We start from the raw sequence: 21,124 nt of genomic DNA, 5'->3' as shown, positions 1-21,124 counted from the left end.
TTTCCTCCTCCTCAGCCTGACTTCTTAGCCAGACTTCAGCCAAACACCCTCCCGGTCTCCTGCCCATATCATGTCACTTGTTCCATTGCTCCGAGTCAGAGAGTTGACAGTCCCTAGCCTGCTGTTACTCCCTTCAGCGGTATGGACTGCAGACAGGGTAGGGTGACACAGGATCTTTCAGCACTACCTGAGAAGCTTTTTAATGTGACTTTTGAATTCTCTCACATGAAATGTGTGTGGAACCACCCCAAAAGCGAGCTCTATCGGTGGAGGCAGAACATGAAAATCAAGATGGACAGCTCAAAGTCAGCTATGTCCTGGGGAAGGTAACCAGCTATTAAGAGTGATGCAGTTTCTTCCTCAGAAATAGGTAAATAAACAAAATAATTGCACATGTTTATTGGGATATGTGTTAAAATGTCAAAACATTTTCACCACAATTATGCAATAAACTGAACAGCTTTATAAGTATGCCTGAGGCTTTCCTGCTCACTTATTCACTCTTTGAAAACTCAATATGAAAGTCAGTTATAAAACTGAATTTGCAAATAAAGCTGTACAAACAGAGCTGGATTTGAGACAATATGGTGAGTCTGGAAAAGAAGCCTGTAGGAAAAAAATAGTTTTGTATCAACCAAAATGGAAAATATGCATATTTTAAGGACAAAACAAAACAAGAACTTTTTGAGACTTTTTTTTGTGTGTGTGTGAAAGCAAAATACTTGATGAGGGTATGTTTTCTGCCTAGAGATCTCTTAGTGTTTCAGACTGGGGCGAGTTGGATGGCCACCAGTATGGTGGTTACCTGTGAGACTCCACTTGCCCTGTGAAGAGAGAATGGAGAATTGGGGCTTCTTCAGTTTTGGAGAGGAGGCAGCTTTGGGTGGTGATGGAGATGAACTCAGGCTTTTCACAGTAGTGCATGGTGGGAAGACAACAGTGAAAAGTTGATAAAGGAGAGTTTCAGATTAGATGTAAGAGAAAACATTTTCACTGTTGTCCAGAGAGGCTGCAGTGTCTCTGCCCTTGCATATTTTCAGGAGTTGGTTGAGTAAAGCCCTGGACAACCTGATGTGTTCCCATAGTTGACCCCGCTTCAGGCAAGACATTGGACCAGAGGCCTCCTGGCATCCATTCCAACCTGAATTGTACTATGATCCTATGAAAAATTCAGTCCAATTTTGAAAAAAAAATCAAAATCTTTTCAAAACTGCATTTTAACCAACTGTTGAATCATCTGAAGGACAAAAATATATAAACTATTATATTTATATTTAGATTTCAACTGTTATATTTATCAACCTTTTAATAAAACTGTCTTCAGGGAATTCTGGATTCTTGCTACTTCAATTTTTCAGGCAGTGAAATGGAAGACATTTTATAACTTGGTCAGTTTTTACTATTTTATTTTTCTCTTGTGAGGAGATTAAATGAACTTTTTTACATTCTTTGGATTCAGAATTTGAAATTTGACACTGTGGAATAAACATAAGCAAAATTAGGTTCCTTAAGCAAGTTTTTGACTTGATTAAAATTTATGTATTGTTTTAAAGATTGTGTACACTTTCATTGTGACAGCCCAGTAAGTGACTTGTTCTGAGAATTCAACTGAACATGTGATGTAATAAACCCCAAATGTTGTAATCTGCTGTCTCTGAAGAGGTGGAGTGACAGAAGATAAGACGACTAATTTTTCTGCCTTGTGGCTCTGATGTGGTTATCCTGCTGAGTATTGTATTTGGATTTTGTTTGTTTTATTACCAGGAAAAAGCTGACAGGTTACTTTCAGAGAGCTAAAGCAGGTGGGATGAATTAATGTCTAAGAAGAGGAGCAAGTAGTTTAGCTAAAATAAAGCAGTAAACTTTGGAAGTACCAGAAGCCTTGAACCACTGCAACAGGGGAAAACATCTAGTGTTTTGTCAGAAATACAGCAAATACTGACTCAGGCTTTTTTTTTCTTTTTTTTTCTTTTCTAGGATGCATTAACCGAAGGATGTTTCCTCTCCTTACAGGTACTATGATGTATCGGGCAGACGCTACACTGTTCAGGAGAACCAAACACCGTCAGTAATCTGCCCCCACTCTTACGCTCTCCCAGCGATATCAATGTCTACTGCCTCATTACCAGCAGCGCTTAGAAAGGTAGGAGAAAAATAAATATGTGTGTTTCTATAAGTGTAGATGTGCACAAACACACGTATATCATGAGGGTGTCTATTCTGAAAACAGAATTTAACACAAGGTATAATTGTAATCTTCCTTTAAAAGAGCTGTGTTTAAAGTACTGGAAAATTTTCAAATTAATAACATCTACGGAAATAAGGAAGGTGCGTAATGATTATAGCTGGCATGAAGAGACAAAAAAGAAAATGGCTCGAGGAGATCTTCCACATCCTCCCACAAACCATATGGCTTTTTCCTTTTGTTCATAAAAAAATACGTAAGCCAAAATAATAAAAGAACAGCACCTACTTTTCTACAGTTCCCCACCTAACCCACACTGTTTTCTCTGTAAGTTTTTTTCCCAGAGGAGGAGGAATGGCTACAAGTTTGTTTCTAGTGTTCATTTAGCTCATGGAGTGTTACTCATTTGCTTGGCAGCAGTATTACTGCATGGAAGCATGCTAGGGAAAATGCTAATTACTCCTGTTCTAATGTGAGAACTTAATTTCAGATTGCAGACAAAGTTGTGCAATGCCATTCTTGTCTTTATTGTAATCTTTCCGTGGAGAGAGAAATACTATTTTTCCACATTAGCAAAAGCACTCCGCAGGCCAGTAATTGAAAAGGTTGCTTTCTTCTTGGTTGTGGAACTAATATTCTTCTGAATATATTTGATGGAGGCTTAAAATATTCTGTCTTTAAAACAAACACATTTATTTTTCAGTCGTCTCAAGCCAGCAAATCTCATGTACGGATTTCTGCATTTGGAAAAGACTCATTTGTCTTCAGCTGAATACACAAATAACACAAACCCCAAATATCCCTTTTGGTCTCATTCAGGTTCTTAGTTCTATTGATACTGTTGAAACATCCTACAAAAATATCTCAGTTCTTTACAAAACAGCAAAAGGGCACATTACTGTGCTGGGATGGCATTCCATTGTAGTAGAGCTAGCTGGGAAATTGGCTTTCCAACAAAAAAAAGTGCTGTTCACCCTATTACTATTTTGTATATTAGCTTCTTGCAAGGACTTCTAGAAGAACAAGTAGATGTTTGATATTTTTCAGTGGAAAGAATAGGAGGGTTCAGCTGTTGCTTAGAAAACTCTGAACTGGCATTTAGTTCTTTTGGAATAATTTGTTCATACTTGCAGCTAAATTAAACTGTTGGGGTGTCATTTCTCTAACGTGGAATCAATCCATTTTTTACTAAGAGCATTTACAATCTTTTAAATGAAGCTTCTGAAAGTGAGACTAGGCCACATAATTTTATATTTCGATGTACAACGCAGAAGTCTGATTGTTAGATAAATTGTAAAAATCAAGGAAGTTGCCTGGGGGAGTGTGTGTGTGTGAATTCAGCAGTTTCTTTTGTATTGGGATAATCTCCTAATGTGTGTAATAACACATTCACCTGCTGATGACAGATGGTTTATAGGGATTGGGATTTAAGGAAGCCCTGCCTTCCCTCAGCGTTTCTTGTGGGAGAGTGGTAGAAAACGGTGCACTAGAAAACATAAGCTGTTTGCATCAGGCTCCCCTGTGTTGCTGTTCTTTCTGTGGAAATCTGTTCATAAACCTTTCAAAGGTAAATGTACTGAGTAAAGTCTTGCAGAATAATGTACGCAGACTAATTTGTTTTATCCTCTGTTTTTTCCTAATTCATATTATTCCTTTTACCTTAGGTAATTAAGATCTGACTCCAGCAATGACTAAGACAAGCTCTCCTACATTCTTTTGTTAATGAAACAGTCTTCCTACAAAACCTACCTTATCAGTCTCTGGAGCTCATGAAATTTTGGTTTTGTTTTCTAGGGAAAAAAAGTAATTTGATTTTGCTTCTTTTTCTTTTTTATGGTATTGATTATTAAATGGTGGAGTTCACTTTCACCTAGATTGCCTTCCACTCTCAGCCAGTTCGTGCCCTACTAGTCAGCAGAAGATCTAAAATAGCCACTCCCTTAATGGTTTTCTTTGCCTTCTAAAGAAAAAGCTGTCCCCAGCATATTCCAAGAACTTGTTGGACTGTCTCCTTCTTGTATTTATTTTCCAATATAAAAAAAAAATAATTTCAAAAAGTAATTAAAGCCATCAGGTTCTGTCCTTTTGGATGCTTCCCTTGTGTGATCAAAAAACACAACTTCTTTCCACCCTAAAAGCTAGTCTATAATAAACTTCTATCATAGTATACCCTGGTTTTCCCTTTTCATTTTCTTCCAGGATTGTTTAACAAATCTTCACCTTGCCTCTTCCTGTACTTCACATCAACTGTTCTTGATGAACAGTGCAACTTTGTTTCTCTTTTTGTTTGACTTCCATAAATAGTGATGGTAAAAAACCAGTAGGATGTTAAAAAATATTTAAGATCACTTGCTTTATAGTGTTACACAATGAGTAAATGTTGTGTTGTCCAAATTATAAGGCAAAAATACTTCCTTTCACTACATTATTTTCTTAGGAAGAGAGAGGCATCCTTCTATAACAGTATTTCTCTCTCATCAGATACTTCTGAGGTTGATTTAAATGTACTTCTGGTTCTGTACAGAGATTTCCACTTTCTTTCCCTTTGCAAGGCCATATGGAATCTATAATTTTGTTTACTGTAAGCTTCTGGTTGGAACAACCAAAAATGTCAGTTATATAACAATGAAAGATTTCAGAGTGCTCTTATCAAAATACAAATTGCAAATGTTTATTAAGTTACTGGAGGTAACTGGATCTATGAGAAATTAAAAATCATAAAAATTTGAGTATATGTTTCATTTTTGGGTTTTATCCCTTTATAGGCCGTTCACTTAGAAGTTTGACTCAGTTATCATTCTGGGTCCCTTCTAACTCAGAGTATTCTGTGATTCTGTGTGATTCTTGACTTTCCTAGTCCTGTACTATTTAGCATGCAAAACATTTAATGAATTTGAAGGTTAGCTGTTTGTCTTTTCGTATTTTGGCAAATAGACATTTAATAACACATTATTAAATATTAAAAATCCCTCAGAAATAATTTCTAGATGTCAGATCCACAAAATACACTATTTCTATAGTGTCTATTCTAAAACTCAGCTTATTCCTTTTCCCAAATAATACGTTACATCACTGGTTACATTTTCCAGTTTTGCTAATTGAAGCTAAATAGGAGAATTTGGTATCCTTGAGTTTCTTTGCAAGTGAGGGAAAAATAGCTTTCTTAGATCCCTGTTTATATTTACAATGTCCGTGTGGATTCACACTGAGGATTGCTTCAGCTGTCATATAGCCTATACTGCATGAAGTAGATAGCTGTCGCCATGATTTTAATGATCTGGTTTTTTATATCTTTTAGACTTATTAATAAAACAGTGTGGCCAGTGTTCTCACTATGAATGAAGATCAAAACATCCTGAAATGTTTGATTAATTTAATTCTCTTTGGATAAATAATAACTTAATTTGAGAGCCAAATCACAGATAAAACATGTATTTTGCAGTCATGCAGGTTCAGCAGTGACAAAACACTGATACCAAGGGTGAAGGAGTCCTACCTGTGGTATGGCAAACTCAAATGACCTTAAATTATGTAGTTAAAGACAAACAGGTGTTAAGCCGATAGGTTTCTGTATAGTTACGCTGAAAGGCATTTACTCCCCTAGAGAACAATTTCAAATTTAGATTGGCTTCTGCTGATAGCAAAATCAGTGAATGAAAATAGAGTTCTTAATGCTTCATTATTTATATATTTCCTGTGCATTAGGAATAATGATCACAAAAATCTAGACTTTAAAAATTCCATGTGAGAGATACTTTGGCTTCAAATATCTTTTTTTCTAAGTCATATCTGTGTGCTCTAATGCTGTCTCTGCTCTTATATTCAGGTGTTGATTAGTCATATTTTCAGATTTATAACCAGGTACCTGTCCAAAGGTTTCTCAGGATTCTCCATCTAGATAAGAGTTCTCACACCTACTTGCTACCTGAACACAGCCACTGCCTTTCACACAAAGATTCAGTTCTGTGACATGAATATTCATTGAAGGAAACCGGGTGGAGTACTTCTAACACCCAGGTGTGGCTATGGAAGCCCATTTTGATTCTGTGTCAAATTACTGGATTAAATGAGTTTATTCTATCACTGCCTTTGCCATATTCCTGAGACAGCAGATATGCAGATCCCTAATTCCTCCTGTTCTTTTAACTTATCTTTCAAGATGATAGTTCATCAAGGTCTAAGATATTTTCACGTTAGGATTCCTCATCTGCTTCTTGAATTTCTGTCTGCCTTGCTCAAAGAAGTGTTAGCAAGACATTCAGCCTAGCTTGTAATACTGCTTCTTCTTACAGTAGTTTATTTTCTCAAGAAATAACAAAACCTGAAGTCTGTTTGGAATCCATGGGGTTACTAAATTACCTCCCAGAGTGATGTTTAAATGGTAGAAACAAAGCTTATTATACTTTCCATAACAAGTAAGTGAAAAAGCAGGTGAGTCACTTTCCAAAGTAACAGACAACAAAATTATCAGTTCATGGATGGGTGAGAGGAACCTGTCCAGAGGAGAATAAGTCATTGCCTTAAGGTTCACCCCAATTTTTAATAGATAAGGCCTTTCAGTGGTTAACCAGTCTCCTCCCAGAATTTCAGACCGAAAGAAGACCTCCTTCTCCAGCTTGGAATCAGACAGGTAAACAAAACCTGGTAGCCAAGGTCCTACAAAATGAATCATACGGGAGCTGAGAATGTTTGCTGGTGTTGGCTTTCTCAAAGAAGAAAAAACACCCTCACAATTTCAGGAGAACACAAACCTGGCTTGTGCAAAGACTGAAGGGAGAAAAGGAGAGGAAATTATATGACACCAAAGCATCTTTTTCTTTTGAGGTGAAGGGGAGTTATAGGAAGGCGGTTACCTAAGAGAGGCCTAGGTGAGGCAGGGTGCTGGGTTTCTCCTTGGTTTTGTTTCGTTTTCTTTTACAATCTAGATAGGTCCTCCCTCAGCTGTTTGGAATAGATTATATCTTTCCAGCTAATTAAATGTTGCAGCAGGACAAATTTTTATTGTATTACCTGGAGAAGGACAGGAAAACAGCCTGCTCAGTGCTGTGCTGCATGTCTGGATTCTTGACAGAGTTTCCATCTGCTTAGCTACTCTTATGCTCCGTTGTTGTTTTTTTGGTTTTTTTTTTTTCCCTCTTCTTTGATATAACTGTTATGTTCCTTACCTGGTAAAATTACTGTTATTCCTTGTGTGGGAAATATGGCAAGGGTCACTCAGGGTGGTTGTACACCTCACTGAGAGTGCATGTTCAGTGCAGATAGGTCATTTGCTATACCAAGTGATCGTTCCAGCCACCATCTTCCCTAAGTGTAACTTGTTTCCCTGAAATAATGGTCCCACTTTCCACCTCCCTCCCAGGCTTAACCAGCTGAATAATTTTCCTTTCCTTTTTTTTTTTCTTTTCTTCCTTTTTATTTTTTTTTTCTACTAGGAATTCCTCCTGGCTAATAGACACATAGGTTCAAAATCCCCTGGTAATCCCTACACAAAGCTGGTATTCACTTTACTCCCTTTTCAGTTACTCATATTTGTGCTCACTCTGCTAGGACTACCTTCTAATCACATTGCTCCCCATTATCATCCCTACAGAGAAGAGAGTAGCTTCCCATGTTTTAAATTTAAAGTGTGACTTTCAAGTTCTTTATATACATAGGTCTGCTTGTGAGAGTTACCTACATGTGATGTGTATGGGAAATCTGAATAAATAGATTTCTTTGATTTAAATCAATCAGAAATACAGTAATAAATATTTTTATAGGCTAAAATAGGCATAGCAATTATATTTACATTTTTATTTATAAACATGTACAGATATGTATGTATGGGTGTATATTTAAATGTAGGTATGGACTGAAGGATTTCTGGGGATTTTATTCATAAGCCATGGCTTTGTGATTGCTGTCCTGATATATTTGTATTAGTTGAAGAAAACAGTATACAGAGAGAATGGAAAAAGAGCAGATGTGGTGAAGCATGGATCACATGAGAGTTCTTTGACAACGTTCAGCACAGCTACATTATTCATTGTCTGTATGGCTTTTTATAGGATGCTATTGTGCTGACCAGCACATCAATTCCTTATTATGGTTTAAAATATAGGAAATATAGAAAATACGGTTTAAAGTATAGGAAAACATGAGAATGCTATACTGGTTTATCTAAGTGGTTTTTTTTCCCCCTTTTTTCCTTTCAGTGCAAATTGTTCCCATTCTTGGGCTGCAACCATGATGTGATTTGGGGAAGAAAGTTATGTTAATAGAAGAAGAACGCTGAAGTCTTTACTTTGAAATTCATGGAGGGTGGGGGAGGGTGGGAAGTAATCAAATTCTCAAACCAATTGAGTTTAATTTCATTTAATTTCATTCATGAAAAATGCTTCATTTTGCTCTGGCCATGCCAGCATTTCTTATAGGGTTGACAAAGCATTTACACACATAATAAATATTTAATTTGCTCTGTCCCTTAAACTTTTAAAGTTTTTTTACGATGTTTAGCTCTGAGTCGTGCTCTGTTTTGCAATAGTATGAGATAATTAATACAGAAGGATTTTTTCAGATTTATTTAGTTGATAAATATGCAATTCATAATTAAAAAGACAACATCACCATAAACATGAAGAAAAAAATGATAATTTAGAATTTAGTACTGAAATCATTATGGAAGCCAGGAAATGCAGAACTGGGACAGAATTTAAATGCTGACAATTTAAGTCACAGTGATGTCTCCCACAAATATTTGTATTCCAAGAAGCCACTGTATATTAAATTAATTGTCCACAGTGTTCAGTGAGTAGTGTCATAAACCAGTAGACTGAAATGGCTTAAATGTTAAAATCCACAAAGCACAGGGGGAATAATTTGAATACAACTTCTATCAAACCTTTTTCTGCAGAGAGAATATTTAAGAATATGGTCTACAGAGACATAATGGCAGTGTTGACTACTATAAGTATATTTAACTGAAAGGGGTGCTCAGTATTGTGGAAACAAAGCAAAATTAACCTCAGCATGTCCAGATAGTCTTTGTGTAATACTGCTTGCCAGCAAGAACCCACATATAGGTGAGCTCTTCCTAAAGAGCAGCACTGAGAGTGGAGGACTGAACTACACTTCTGTTATTCTTTCAGTTTTAATAACATACAGTACTGTCCTTTAAGATAGACATTTCTCAACATTAACACTTAAAAATACAGCAGTAGCAGAGCCCTTATACAAGCAATTTACTTCTAATGCTGCATGGGTGCTGTTGTACCTGTAGGAGTGCTGAATCAGGACACTTGGGCCAGCTGTAGTTGTAAGTCAGCATTGGTAAGGCTTATTGCACTGGTAGAACCTAGATACTATGTCTGTTTTTATGGAAAAGGATAAAGAGAAATGTGATATGAATTTGTGTACATCAAGCCCATTTGTTTTTGGGCTGTGATAATTGCACATCCATTGCTTTACCTGTGTCTGTTCTTTGTTAAGGACTCGATAGGAGGAGGGAGGAGGGGACAAGAGGGATACCAGAGAGGAGAGATCACAAAGATGGCACAAAAGCAAGCTAAAACCCCAAAGAAGGAACAATTAATTATTTATATATTAAATTCACAGCAGATAGGAAAGAAAGCTAACCTAAAAATGGAAGTAGAAGTGTCCAGAAGTTTGAATAAGCACTTTCTGTCATTTAAATGCTTTCAGTTACATGATTTGTGCTTTTCTAGGAATCTGCAGTAAGTCAGGTTTATTTTATGTCTCTGCTTAAAGAACTACAATTCTGATATTTGCATCCCTAAAAGAGTAAGCGATTCATAGTAGAATTGCCTTTCTAACACAATTAATCTGTCTGAGACACACAAGAGAATTAAAGATTCCTTAGTTTAGAGTATCCATAATGATACAAACCTTTGACCAAGCTTCATTCTGCCCAGGTTTCTCAGGACACAGCAAACATTCATAACACTGCAGCAGAGATGCTCTGGATACAAAGATATGATTCTTTAACAGAAGATGATGACAGATGTCCTCAATTCAGCCATATTTGCTAATAGTGAAAACAGAAGAATCAAGCAACTAGTTATACATGCAGTGTCATACTCACTGTGTAGGCAGATAACCAAAATTCTGAAAAGCCCTGATGTCAAAAAGCTTGGACATCAGGTCCACTAAAAAACTATCTGATTATTGTGATTTGTCTTTAGCCCACTGAAGACATGCTCATCCTTTTGTCTTCCAAAAAGTCTGGAAATCTGTGGCTAATTACAGCACAAGAGAGGTTCTCAGCTATCCATTACAAAACCTCTCTGGGTATTGCTCAACAAAATTACTTCTCTGCTTAATAAAATACTGTGCTGCTGACTAGACTGATGGCATCATGGCAATTTCCTTGTCGGTTAACTTTTTTTCCATATTCACAGCTCATTATTCCTCTTATCCCCATTTGAACCACAAAGTCATTTCAGTATTAACTTACAGAGGTTTTCATTTTGCTGTTTCCGACATGGCTTCAGACACCAACTCTCTTCTTTCCTAAAAATAACATCCGGGTTAGGTTATGTCCCATTCTTATGGCTGGTTCAGGGGGACCTCGAAAACATCCTTTTCTCTTATATTTCTGCTGCTTTTTGGTGAGATTGATAGACATCTAACCTGTGGTTGATTGTAGGCATACAGGAGCACAGCTGACAATGAACAAGGGCCTTAGAGAAGGGCAAAACACAGGAGGGAAGATGGCATGGAGTTATGTATCATTTTCATAGAAGGAACAGAGGTCCTGGAATATTGGTGCAGGAGGAATCTGTGTTGTAGTCTAATACTTTAGCATTCAAGATGGCAATGGATATACTGAGTCAAGAAGGCTTCCTTCACCCCTTTGGCATGTATTTGAAGGCAGGGATATCAGTAAATTCTTACTCTGATAGATCTTTCAAGTACTCACAAAGTTTATTGAGGAGGTTATTGGGGTTTTATATATATAGTTAAAGACATCCAAACAAGCTTGAACTTGTATTAGACAACTTGCATGTATTTATTCTTGGCTGGCAACTTAAGACAGATGTCACTTTGACAGCTCTCCTTCCAAGCAATTCAATACATTCACCTTGATGCAGGTGAAGTATGAAAAGGTCATGTTCAACTCTGCATTGGATCTGAATCCTGAATAGTATTCATATTCAGCTGTGTTTGGAATTGGATTTCATCTGAGTTATTGCATGCTCCAGGTAATACGGTGAACAAATTTAGTGGAAGCAGTGGATAATAATGTATTTCTTTTAGAGAGGATTAATGATGGTCTAAAGTCATGTGAGCAGTGGTCCCAGAATGTGATAATGCTGTGGTCTTCAGGGCTGGGCTGCTGAATTAACTACAGCCTCCCAAGCAGGGAACAAAATAAAAGGTCTAGCAAACCAGCAGACGTCTGCGCTTTGCACAAGTGAGATAATGTGGACAGCCACACTCTCAGTGCGGTATTGCCCAGGGAAGGCAATGAACCCTTCATGCATTGCAAATTATTTAGGAGGTCTGTCATCAATGATCAAGCATTGACAGTACATAATGACTCTGGTAATGGTGACATGGGAGTGTGCACCAGGCAGTCTGGTATTAGCGGTGACCATCCTTTATCTGCCCCACCTCTGTGTATCATCATGCCAAACACGCAGCTACATAGCATTTCAACATTTCACAGGTGTTACCTCTGCTAGTATGTAACTTTTCCTTAGGATGACACCGGCACTTTACTGCTTTCTTCCCAAGGGTATACTCCTCCCTTCTCTTTCCCTTGGTGAGTACAGTCCTGTGAAGTTGCTCTTTGAATCACCAGGGGTTTGTTTCTGGCCTTCACACTGGGCTGCTTTGCAGTCATCTGCAGTGTGGAGAGCTGAAGACTTGTACTGCATCATGCTTTTCTTGTACCATTTCCACACTTGTGCAATGTGTTGGAATGGTTTTCAGGACCTTGGCAGCTAGCTCTGCTCTCTCCTTGGGTGTGGCCCTCTCCATTTTGCCATGCTACGTGACCAGGTGGCTCACAGTACACCTGAGCACCCTCAGATCTGAGGAGGTTGCGACACAAAGCTTTTGCTAATAGTCCATTCCTCCTGACCAGGCTTTTGCCACTTTTTAAGCTATATAATGCGTATGACAATTAGGAATGTGTGTATGCATACATATATGTGTAATTTATTGCACTGTAGTGCCAGCTGCAGTGTAATAATGGGTTTGAAGAGGGTAGTCATGAAAAACTTAATATTTCTGGTTTTATTGTCTCAAGAGCTGAATTACACTGAATAAGCCGGAATGCTTCTTCACTTACCTCTTTAAAACAAGCACTCCACCTACTATGGCTCAAGATCTGCAAAAGCAAAGTATGATCCACTTGAAAAACCAAACTGCCTAAACTACTGTTTAAATAAGATTTAAAGATTGTAACAAAAAAAAAAAATTACCATTCCTACAAGCTAGTATTGTTCATGTAATTTTCAAAATCATAGTGGGTAACATTTCACCAGGTAAGTTTTCAGTTTGTAGTGGTTACAAATAATATCTAAAGATTTAAATGGAATATAATGTTTTCTACTACAAACTTTGCATTTTTATGATGGAACTTTGACATCATAATTTCCTCTGAATCATATCTTGTGACATGCAAATGAAAATTTATCTTTTCCTCTCCTATCTTTACAATTCTCCTCCCCCCCTCTTTTTCTTCTTTTCTGTTTACCAATTTGCTTTCTAGGGTATATTTGCTGGGAAAAAAAAAAAAGAAAAAAAAAAAAAGAGAATAATTGTCTCAGAGGAAAATAGAGATTTAAAAGTTTAGCTTTTGAAAAGTCTGAAAAATCTGACAAACTACACCATAAATTTTAGCAGCCACAGTTCAGATAAAAAGAACATCAAGATCTGTTTAGTATTTTTTGCATTTCCTCTGGAGAAATTTGTGATTTTAAAAGTCTCATCAGAAGTGATTCTAGATATTTCCTCTCCCTCTTCTCCAGGGGAGTTTTGATGGTTTTGCTTCTGGAAACACCAAGAGTATGTTTTTTGTCTGCTGTGTCAGACAGTTTCTATTAGATGAATTTCTGACTATTGGACCTGAAAAAGAATCCCACTTTCCAGACATGGGAGATGTGTAGACAGTTTGTGAGGGTTTTTTTCCAAGTGTCTGCCAAGCAGAGAGATGCTCCCCCTGGTTGTTGCTGGCTGCTGTTCAGAGTCTTGTGCACAGCTGGGAAACTGAAGAGCCGTGTCAGGTTCACTGTGTGGCCGGCTGGGAAAGCATGAGTTGCAGAAGAGAAAAATGATGGAGTCACTTGCAGAGGAAAAGGGTAGGTAGCTAGAGAAAAAACATACAGAGTAGGAGAGATTTATATTCCTAGCCTTTCCCAACAGGTGCTAAGAAGGCGTGGGAGGGAAGCGGTAGATTAGGAACAGGAGAGAAGACTCATGCCTGCTTTCTGCATACAGGAAACGCTTGTTGTCTGCCAGGTTTTCATGGTAGACAACCACCTCCCTCCTGCATTCCAAAGCACCAGCAAATAACAGAGTGAGTTTATGCAAAGGGGACTCCAGAAGTTGTTAATGGAGTGGTTTTGCTATAATTTATTTGGAAAGTAATCTAAAATAATTTGAGCTGAACACTAGAAGAGTTGGAGCTAAAACTGTGGTTAATCATGATGCTTTTAAGGGTTAGCTTTAAAAGTGCCTTTGTCAAATCTGTTGTTCTAAGCCTCAGACACCAGAGACACTCACAGGGTATGTTTGATTGGCCTATATCCAAACTAACAACTTCAGAAATTCAAGTGCGGAATCAATAACTCTCTGTATTTCCTGACATTTCCTGGAAATCCACATATTTCTGAACTGTACAGTTTAATCCAGTTTGATCTAATTCCCTCTTGCGTTATTGTTAATCAACAAAATATATTTTTAGAGAACCCACACATGATGTGGGTTTTTTTTAATACCAAGTAGGAATGAGAAATTTCATCCAATTACCCACCAATGGTAGTGGTGCAGTTTAAATGCTGTTGTAGTTGCATCTCTTTAGTAGCTAACATTTAGCAGTTTGAGTGCACAGTAGCATAATGCAGTGTGACTGTAGTAATTCATCTGTAATAGCAGGAAAACATGTATCTCCCTTTTTTCTTCAGAAGTAATAATGTATCTGTTTTCTAGACAGACGTATTGTTTATTTTAATGCTTTCTGCATTAATTAGTTCTGTTTGGAGCCTAAAATAAACACACCTAAGAATAAAAATGCATTTAATGAGAACATTCCTCTTAGAAGTTTCTCTTGCTTAATGGAGAATATTGCGATACGGAAGTAATTGTGGGATTACAAGCAAAGAGTTTGAAGGACTATTACACTTGATTTACATTTTTGCCCACAATACTGTAGGGAACCAGTGGGTTTGGAGTCATTCCCATTTTCTTCATACTGGTTTTATAAAGCTTATTCTAACCAATATTGAGGAAGTTCTCTGTAATAGTTATTGTAAGAAATAATTTTAGTGAATTCCGGAAGCCTTAGGTGAACACTGTTACTTGGAATAAACACTGAGTTACAGTACTGTAATTTAGATGTAAAAACGAGATATCCGGCCAATTTTATGAAATCAGGATAAGTATTTTAGTAATAATAGTTCCTTGTATTTAAAAACTTTTCATTTGTACATGAGGGAAAACCAGTACATCAGAGAAGTTATCAAGGAGTGCAAACACTTTATACATTTCATAAAAGGTCTCTTTGAAGCACAGAGCCTATCAAACCCAAATTTTCTGAAACAGATGCTAGGTTGGGCACCTTGATATTGTAGTGCTGACTTGAGACACATTCTAGTTGAAAGGTACCAAATGATATCCTGGTATAATGTATAATAGGATTTATATCACATGATTTTAATCTATTTAATGAGAACTTCTGTGGAGAAGACAGACTACATTAATTTCATATTTAAATACAGTTTTTTTAAATATTGTAATTTTTCATGCTGCTAAATGGTTTTCAGAGTCAGAACCATACATTTATTTTTTTTTCTGTGACAGGACCATCACATCAGCTTTCCATAGATATCATGTTAAACATGTAGTTCACTTTGTTGTTTATGAAATTCAGCTTTGATCAAATTAGCAGTCCAGTTTGCAGTTTATTTACTGTCTTTATTCTTTCACACCTTAACAGACTCACCTTAGTAACACAGTGCTCACAAGGATGGCTTTCTGCCTCTTGACCTGTGACAGCCTATATTATACATTATATATTACACTGTGCCTGACCTGGGGAAGGTCCCTGTGTTGCTAGCAAAAGGCTTTTAATTTTCCATTTATAGTTTCAGACTATCTGCTACCCAAGAAAAAGATAACCAGATTTATAAATTTCAAAGTACATAATGAGTTACTTTTAGGTATCTAGAGCTAGAGCTGCTGAAGGACACTTTGGTGCGTTAGTTAGTTTAAGTCCCTGTTCCCTAGACTGAATGAAAACTGCTGGTAAGCCCTAGGTTTCCTATCTAGTACTGTGAGACTAGATAACCCATAAGTCTATAACCTTTCTCTGCTGAGCACTTAGAGATAGCTAAAAAGAACCACTGGGCACAGGAGTGTATTAGAATTTCTGCCTTACTCTTCAGCTACATAGAATCGTAGAATATCCTGAGTTGGAGGGCTGAGTCCCACTCCTGGCTCCACACAGGACACCGTGAGAGTCACACCATGTGCACAACAGTGTTGTCCAAATGCTTCTTGAACTCTGTCAGGCTGGTGCTGTGACCACTTCTCTGGGGAGCCTGTTCCAGTGCCCAGCCACACTCTGGGTGAAGAACCTTTTCCTGATATCAAACCTAAACCTCCCCTGACACAACTCCTGGTCATTCCCTTGGGTCCTGTCACTGGTCACCACAGAGCAGAGATCTGCCCCTCCTCTTGCCCTCACGACCAAGTTGTAACTGCAGTGGGTCCCTCCTCAGTCTCCTCCAGGCTGAACAAGCCAAGTGACCTGAGCCACTCCTACAGCTTCTCCTCAAGATCCTTCACCATCTTTGTAACCTTTCTTTGGAAGCTTTCTAACACCCTAATATCCTTGTTATGTTGTAGCACCCAGAAATGTTTATAGGATTCAAGGCGAGGCCAGGTGCAGTGTCATGTAGAGATGCCCAGGAAAAGCCAGCAGAGAGTAGCCACATCAGCACCCTGTTTGGCAAAGACTGATAAGATATGTGGCTCCATAGGATTATTTCCTTTTTGCCCTGTAAACACTTAATGTAATGTGCAAGACTTTTTCAAGTGCCATAGACTTTCCAGACTGCTGAGCTCCTATTGACAGCAACAATTTTGTGTGAAAGCCTGGGGAAGAGATGAAGATTGATGGTGCTTAAGAAAGAGCTCATTTGTGCTCTCGTAACTACACACAAATACTTCATCTAAAAGGAGTAAGTGTTGCAGAAAGCTATAAATATAAATAACACAATTTATGTTAAATCTATACTAACCAGTATACACCATTTAGAGTTAGTGACAGGATACTGTGTGCTCTCACAAAACAGAAGAGAGACCCACAAGTGTAAGAAGAAAGAGACTTGTTAAACCAAAACCACTTATGTAATACATTCTTTATCATTGTGAATTGCATTCAGAAATGAAAAAAGGAAAGGGGTTATATTTGTTAGTTGTGGCTTCTGATTAGGGGAGACTTAAAGTTAACTCCAAGCCACACTCTTCCTCTTCAAAATGCTTTTGCCATTTATCCTTTATTGCTTATCAAAAAAGTACTTTCAAGTTCCTATCTCTTAGAACAAAACATGCATATGTTTATTTTCACTCTTTACTTTGAAAGAGGTAGTTTGATGAATCTTTACACTAACAAGATTATCTAATGATACAGCTTTGACCTAGCAGCAAGATTCAAAATCCTGAGAGTGAAGATGTGAGGCTAACTCATTTCAAACTTCGTCACTTTCTCTTGTACTGAAACACAAAGAGCTGCAAGTGCAATCATTCATGTTAATACTATTTTTTGCATATAATTTTTTCTGGATGTCTTTCAGGTTCAGGGGAGTTGAAATATTCTCTCAGTTACTCATTGTTGAACAATCCCTGCTCCTGCTTTTGGTGCTAGTTCTTTTCTGCTTTTTCAAGTCCCTTTTTAGTACCATTTTACCATTAATAGCTTGAAAAATACAGATTTACTATACCAACCTAGGAAGGTGAAGAACCAAGGATACCAGTATAAATCAATCTCTTTCTACATAAAGGCACATGTGATTTTTTTTTTTCTTTAGCCATCCTAAATTTGGATCAGAAAACAGTAATGAGGCCTGTGAGAACCAACGTGTGTGGTATATTTTCTCCTACTGTTGCATATCTATGCGCTGGTATTGCACGTTAATTAATACACGTAAGGCGTTTGCCCAACACTAACTTTGTAGTTCTTTGCAATATGTTCTCTGCTTCTGTCGAGCTGCTTACTGAAGGACTTGCTGCCACCCTTCTGCAGTTCTTTTTCCTATCCTCTAATTGAGCCCCTTTCATAGCTCTAATTTGTCTGCCAAATGACTTAATCAGTTGGAAAGGCTCAAGTCAGATACTACTTCCTTTTTTTTTTTTTTGCTTGTTTTTAACCTGAGTGCTGCCAGAAGAAAGAAGGGGTTAAAGCGTGGGAGGATTGCTAAGAAAAAGGGTTTGGTTAGTGGCACACAGGACTGCATCTCACACACGATAGTTTGTTTATTCTTCTGTAAACAGCAGAAAGAATTATCATCGTCATGGTAAGGCAAAAAACACTCTCTTCTATTCCCTTTTTAAACCCCCCAGAAATCTTCATGTTAATACACAGTTATTTTTTTTTAAATCATAAAGTCAACTGATCTCCATTAGTTTTATAGAGCATTTCTAAAACTGACAGCTTCTCCTCTTGACAGAAGTGGAGGGGGGAAAGATTTTAGTTTATGGAAATAACTAGCTCTGGGGAAGAGGAGATGGGAGCAGACATGCCTTTTCTGACATGCCCGTTCTTATTTATCTCCCTGCTCTCCTAAATACTCATGTAAGGATCTATTTCATTTTATCAATGCTTCTTTGTCTTCCCTGAGCTTTTTTGGAAGATTTCAATTAATTTGATTTTACGTGATTTTCTCCTTTTAGTTTTGCTGTTCTTTTCTAATGCATCCAATATCTAAATCTTGGTGTTTGTAACGTAAGAAATAATATGGGATAAAACAATTTATATAAAAATTTCCTTTCCAAAAAACCCATTAAACATGCAGGCTCATTAATTAGTCTCATTAATCTATATCCTGTTACAAAATAGTCAATTTGCAATGTATGTTTGAACTAAAAAATTACTTTTATTGTGAAAAAATAAATTGGAAGTAGGCAGGTCCTGTTCTCTTGAAGATATGAAATGTTCCACTAAAATACCCTGGCTTACTAGAAAATACAGTCTTTGTAAAAATATGGCTGTTAAGAAAACTTATGTTTGTTGCACTTCCACTTCCCTCTGCTCAAGTCTCATATTTATAGCCCCTTGCTTATTCAGGTAAGTTCCTGAATCTAAATAAATGCATTCCCTGCAAATTGTTCAGGTAAATCTGAAATGGTTCAAAATCCAGTTATTGCTGTTTATGTCCTCTATCTGCATAGCAGTCAAAGAGCTGGAAGAGGCAGGGAGTGAATTCTGTGCTAGAGTGGACTTGTTAAATTGAAAGCGGTTTTTTTTCTCTAACTCTGAAGAGGACACTGTCAACCTGGAACGTGGTATACGTAAAAGAATTACTAAAAAAAGTTTAAAGAGTATATGCCAAACTCTTGGTATTCAGAATAAGGCAGTTTGGGATTTAAAATAACATAAATCATATTTTCCTAATAGCAATCCCCACTTTGTGTCTTTGTGAAGGGTCAGAATAAACAATGAACAATGAGTATAGTGAATTGAAGTAATTCAAATCCATTTGATTGACAGTCAATTAAACTGGTTTAGAGATCATTTAGGTTAACTTAAAATACAACTGCATTTTTCCCTTCAGTGAATCACAACAAGAATTGACTCAGGTCAAATGTTTTGTTAAGTATATTTTTTCTCCATGCTTTTAAAAGAACATAGGTACCAAGCCTTTATTTCCATCTGCAACTCACTCCTCTTTCTCTGCCAGTAGCTATGGCACTCACCTGTAGGAGAATGGTATGAAAACTTCCCTCTGTACGACTTGAGGACTCAAGTGGGTCTTGTGCTTCTCAGACTTTTCTTTCTCTTAGCTTTGATTTGTACATTGTTCCTTCCAGTTTTTCTACTAATACTTTCACAGCATGTTGAGCCAGCAGTACTCCAGAGCAATTTTCAGCCTCACAAAGCCCGGCACTGGTAGTGTGGGATATCTGAGTCTCAGTCTCTGCAGAATGTTAAAGCCTGAAGAGTAATAGTATATTTATTTAAATGTTTTTTGCTAAAGCACTTTTTAGTATGTCATGTGACTGCTAGAACTTCAGGGTTTTCTGTTTCTCATGGTTGGGTGAATTATGATAGTGTGATTTAAAGGTACTTGACGTTATTGGCTTTTCAGCATGAATTCGTAAGGGTCTTAAACTATTAGAATTGTTGAAGATAGAAGGGTCTCAGAAGTTTTCATGTTACTTGACGTCCAGTTATTTATGACCTTCTAATGAATAATGAAACTCAAAGTTACTCCTCACTAAATGGTTTGTTGCTTTTTTACCCTCTGAAGATGAACATATGCTGGAAAATAAATTTTTAAATTAAAGAACTGTCCACACTAGATATTACCGTCTATTAGTTACCACAAAGTTGCTAATGACTAGTAAAAATACTGCTTTTTTCTCTAATGTGTGCTCTAAGAAGTGTTTTCATTTATGTTCAGCTGACTCAGATGAACTCATCTAAGAAAATAGCATCCAAGTGATCCCTCAAGACACATCCTGAAGTTTTGATTCAACAGATCATAGTAGCTTATGCTCTCTTTTCACTGGAGACCAGCAAAGCACATGTTTAATTCACTGTTAAATTAGGGGTTTGGCTGTGGCAACTCACATTAGCTAATGAAAAAAAAAAAAAACAAAAAAACCAGCCAAAAACAGAGGAAATATTTTAATGTTAGCATAAACAGGTGTGAATATAAATACAAACAAGATTTACAGTTCTTGGTTAAGAAGGCAGTGTCATTTTGCTTTCAGATTAGAACATGGCTTTCAAGGTTCATGCAGAGTGCTTGAAATGGTCCTCCTCATGGTCCAAGGAATGGATAGGCAGGTCCTCTGGATTTTTCAATTGCCAATGCCTTTGATGAGGTATTTCTCAAGAAGCTAATGTTCTAAGAGTAAGAATGCTTGAGCATAAACACGCTGAAGATGCCTGATCTGCAGAGCAAGGGTACTTCTTGCCTTCTGAAATCAAACATTTCTGTGTGGTGCCTGGAAGTCAAGCATTCTCATGCTGTGCTCTGGCAGGCTGGGTCCCACTTTGGAGCCCCTGGAGAAGCGTGGTCTCTGCCCTCTTGCACTGGCAATACTGGCTCACCTACATTTATCTGACTTAAAATACAAGCTCTTCAGGGCAAGTACCTGGTCTTTTATGTGTTTTGAAAGAGCTGTATATAATTAAGGTACTTTGTATGAAGAAATTACTTCAAAACAGTTTACATAGGGCAGCTATTTCAAGATCAAGGAAAAATCTTTAGCCTTGTTCCCTGAGGAAACAAGGCTTATGTGACTGGACTGGCTGGCTGTCCCTCCTCACTTCCATTCAACACCTTTTGAACTTGTTGGTTGTAGTTTAAGCTATGTTTGTAAGGGGGAGACGTCTCAATGATAATTAAGTTCCCATGGACTTTATGAAAATCAGTGGCTGGGAAGAGAGAAATACAGATTCCCATTTCAAATAACTAATTTTTCCAGGTGTAATCTTCCAAACTAAAAACTTGACAGCAAGTGTAATAATGACGGTCAGGTTGA

General features: G+C 37.4%; 1 protein-coding gene across 2 annotated transcripts in view; it reads left to right on the top strand.

The window, feature by feature from the left end:
* The window catches only part of CRYBG1 (crystallin beta-gamma domain containing 1), a 95,877-nt gene that overhangs the window by 29,441 nt on the left and 45,312 nt on the right, over positions 1-21,124 (top strand). Inside the window, exon 2 of one of the 2 annotated variants that reach the window (XM_088053495.1) lies at positions 2,014-2,143. In XM_088053495.1, coding sequence (XP_087909621.1) covers positions 2,014-2,143 — 130 coding nt within the window. Of the gene's footprint in view, positions 1-2,013; positions 2,144-17,828; positions 17,929-21,124 lie in introns of those variants that run through there. The other variant, XM_088053496.1, reaches the window with a different exon arrangement.

The sequence above is a fragment of the Pseudopodoces humilis genome, chromosome 3 (assembly GCF_049639895.1).
Source record: "Pseudopodoces humilis isolate 2021_Gansu_Grassland_sample_001 chromosome 3, ASM4963989v1, whole genome shotgun sequence".
Taxonomy (NCBI): domain Eukaryota; kingdom Metazoa; phylum Chordata; class Aves; order Passeriformes; family Paridae; genus Pseudopodoces; species Pseudopodoces humilis.
The sequence above is the reverse complement of the archived record's forward strand: the minus strand, read 5'-3'. Positions and strand labels throughout refer to the sequence as shown.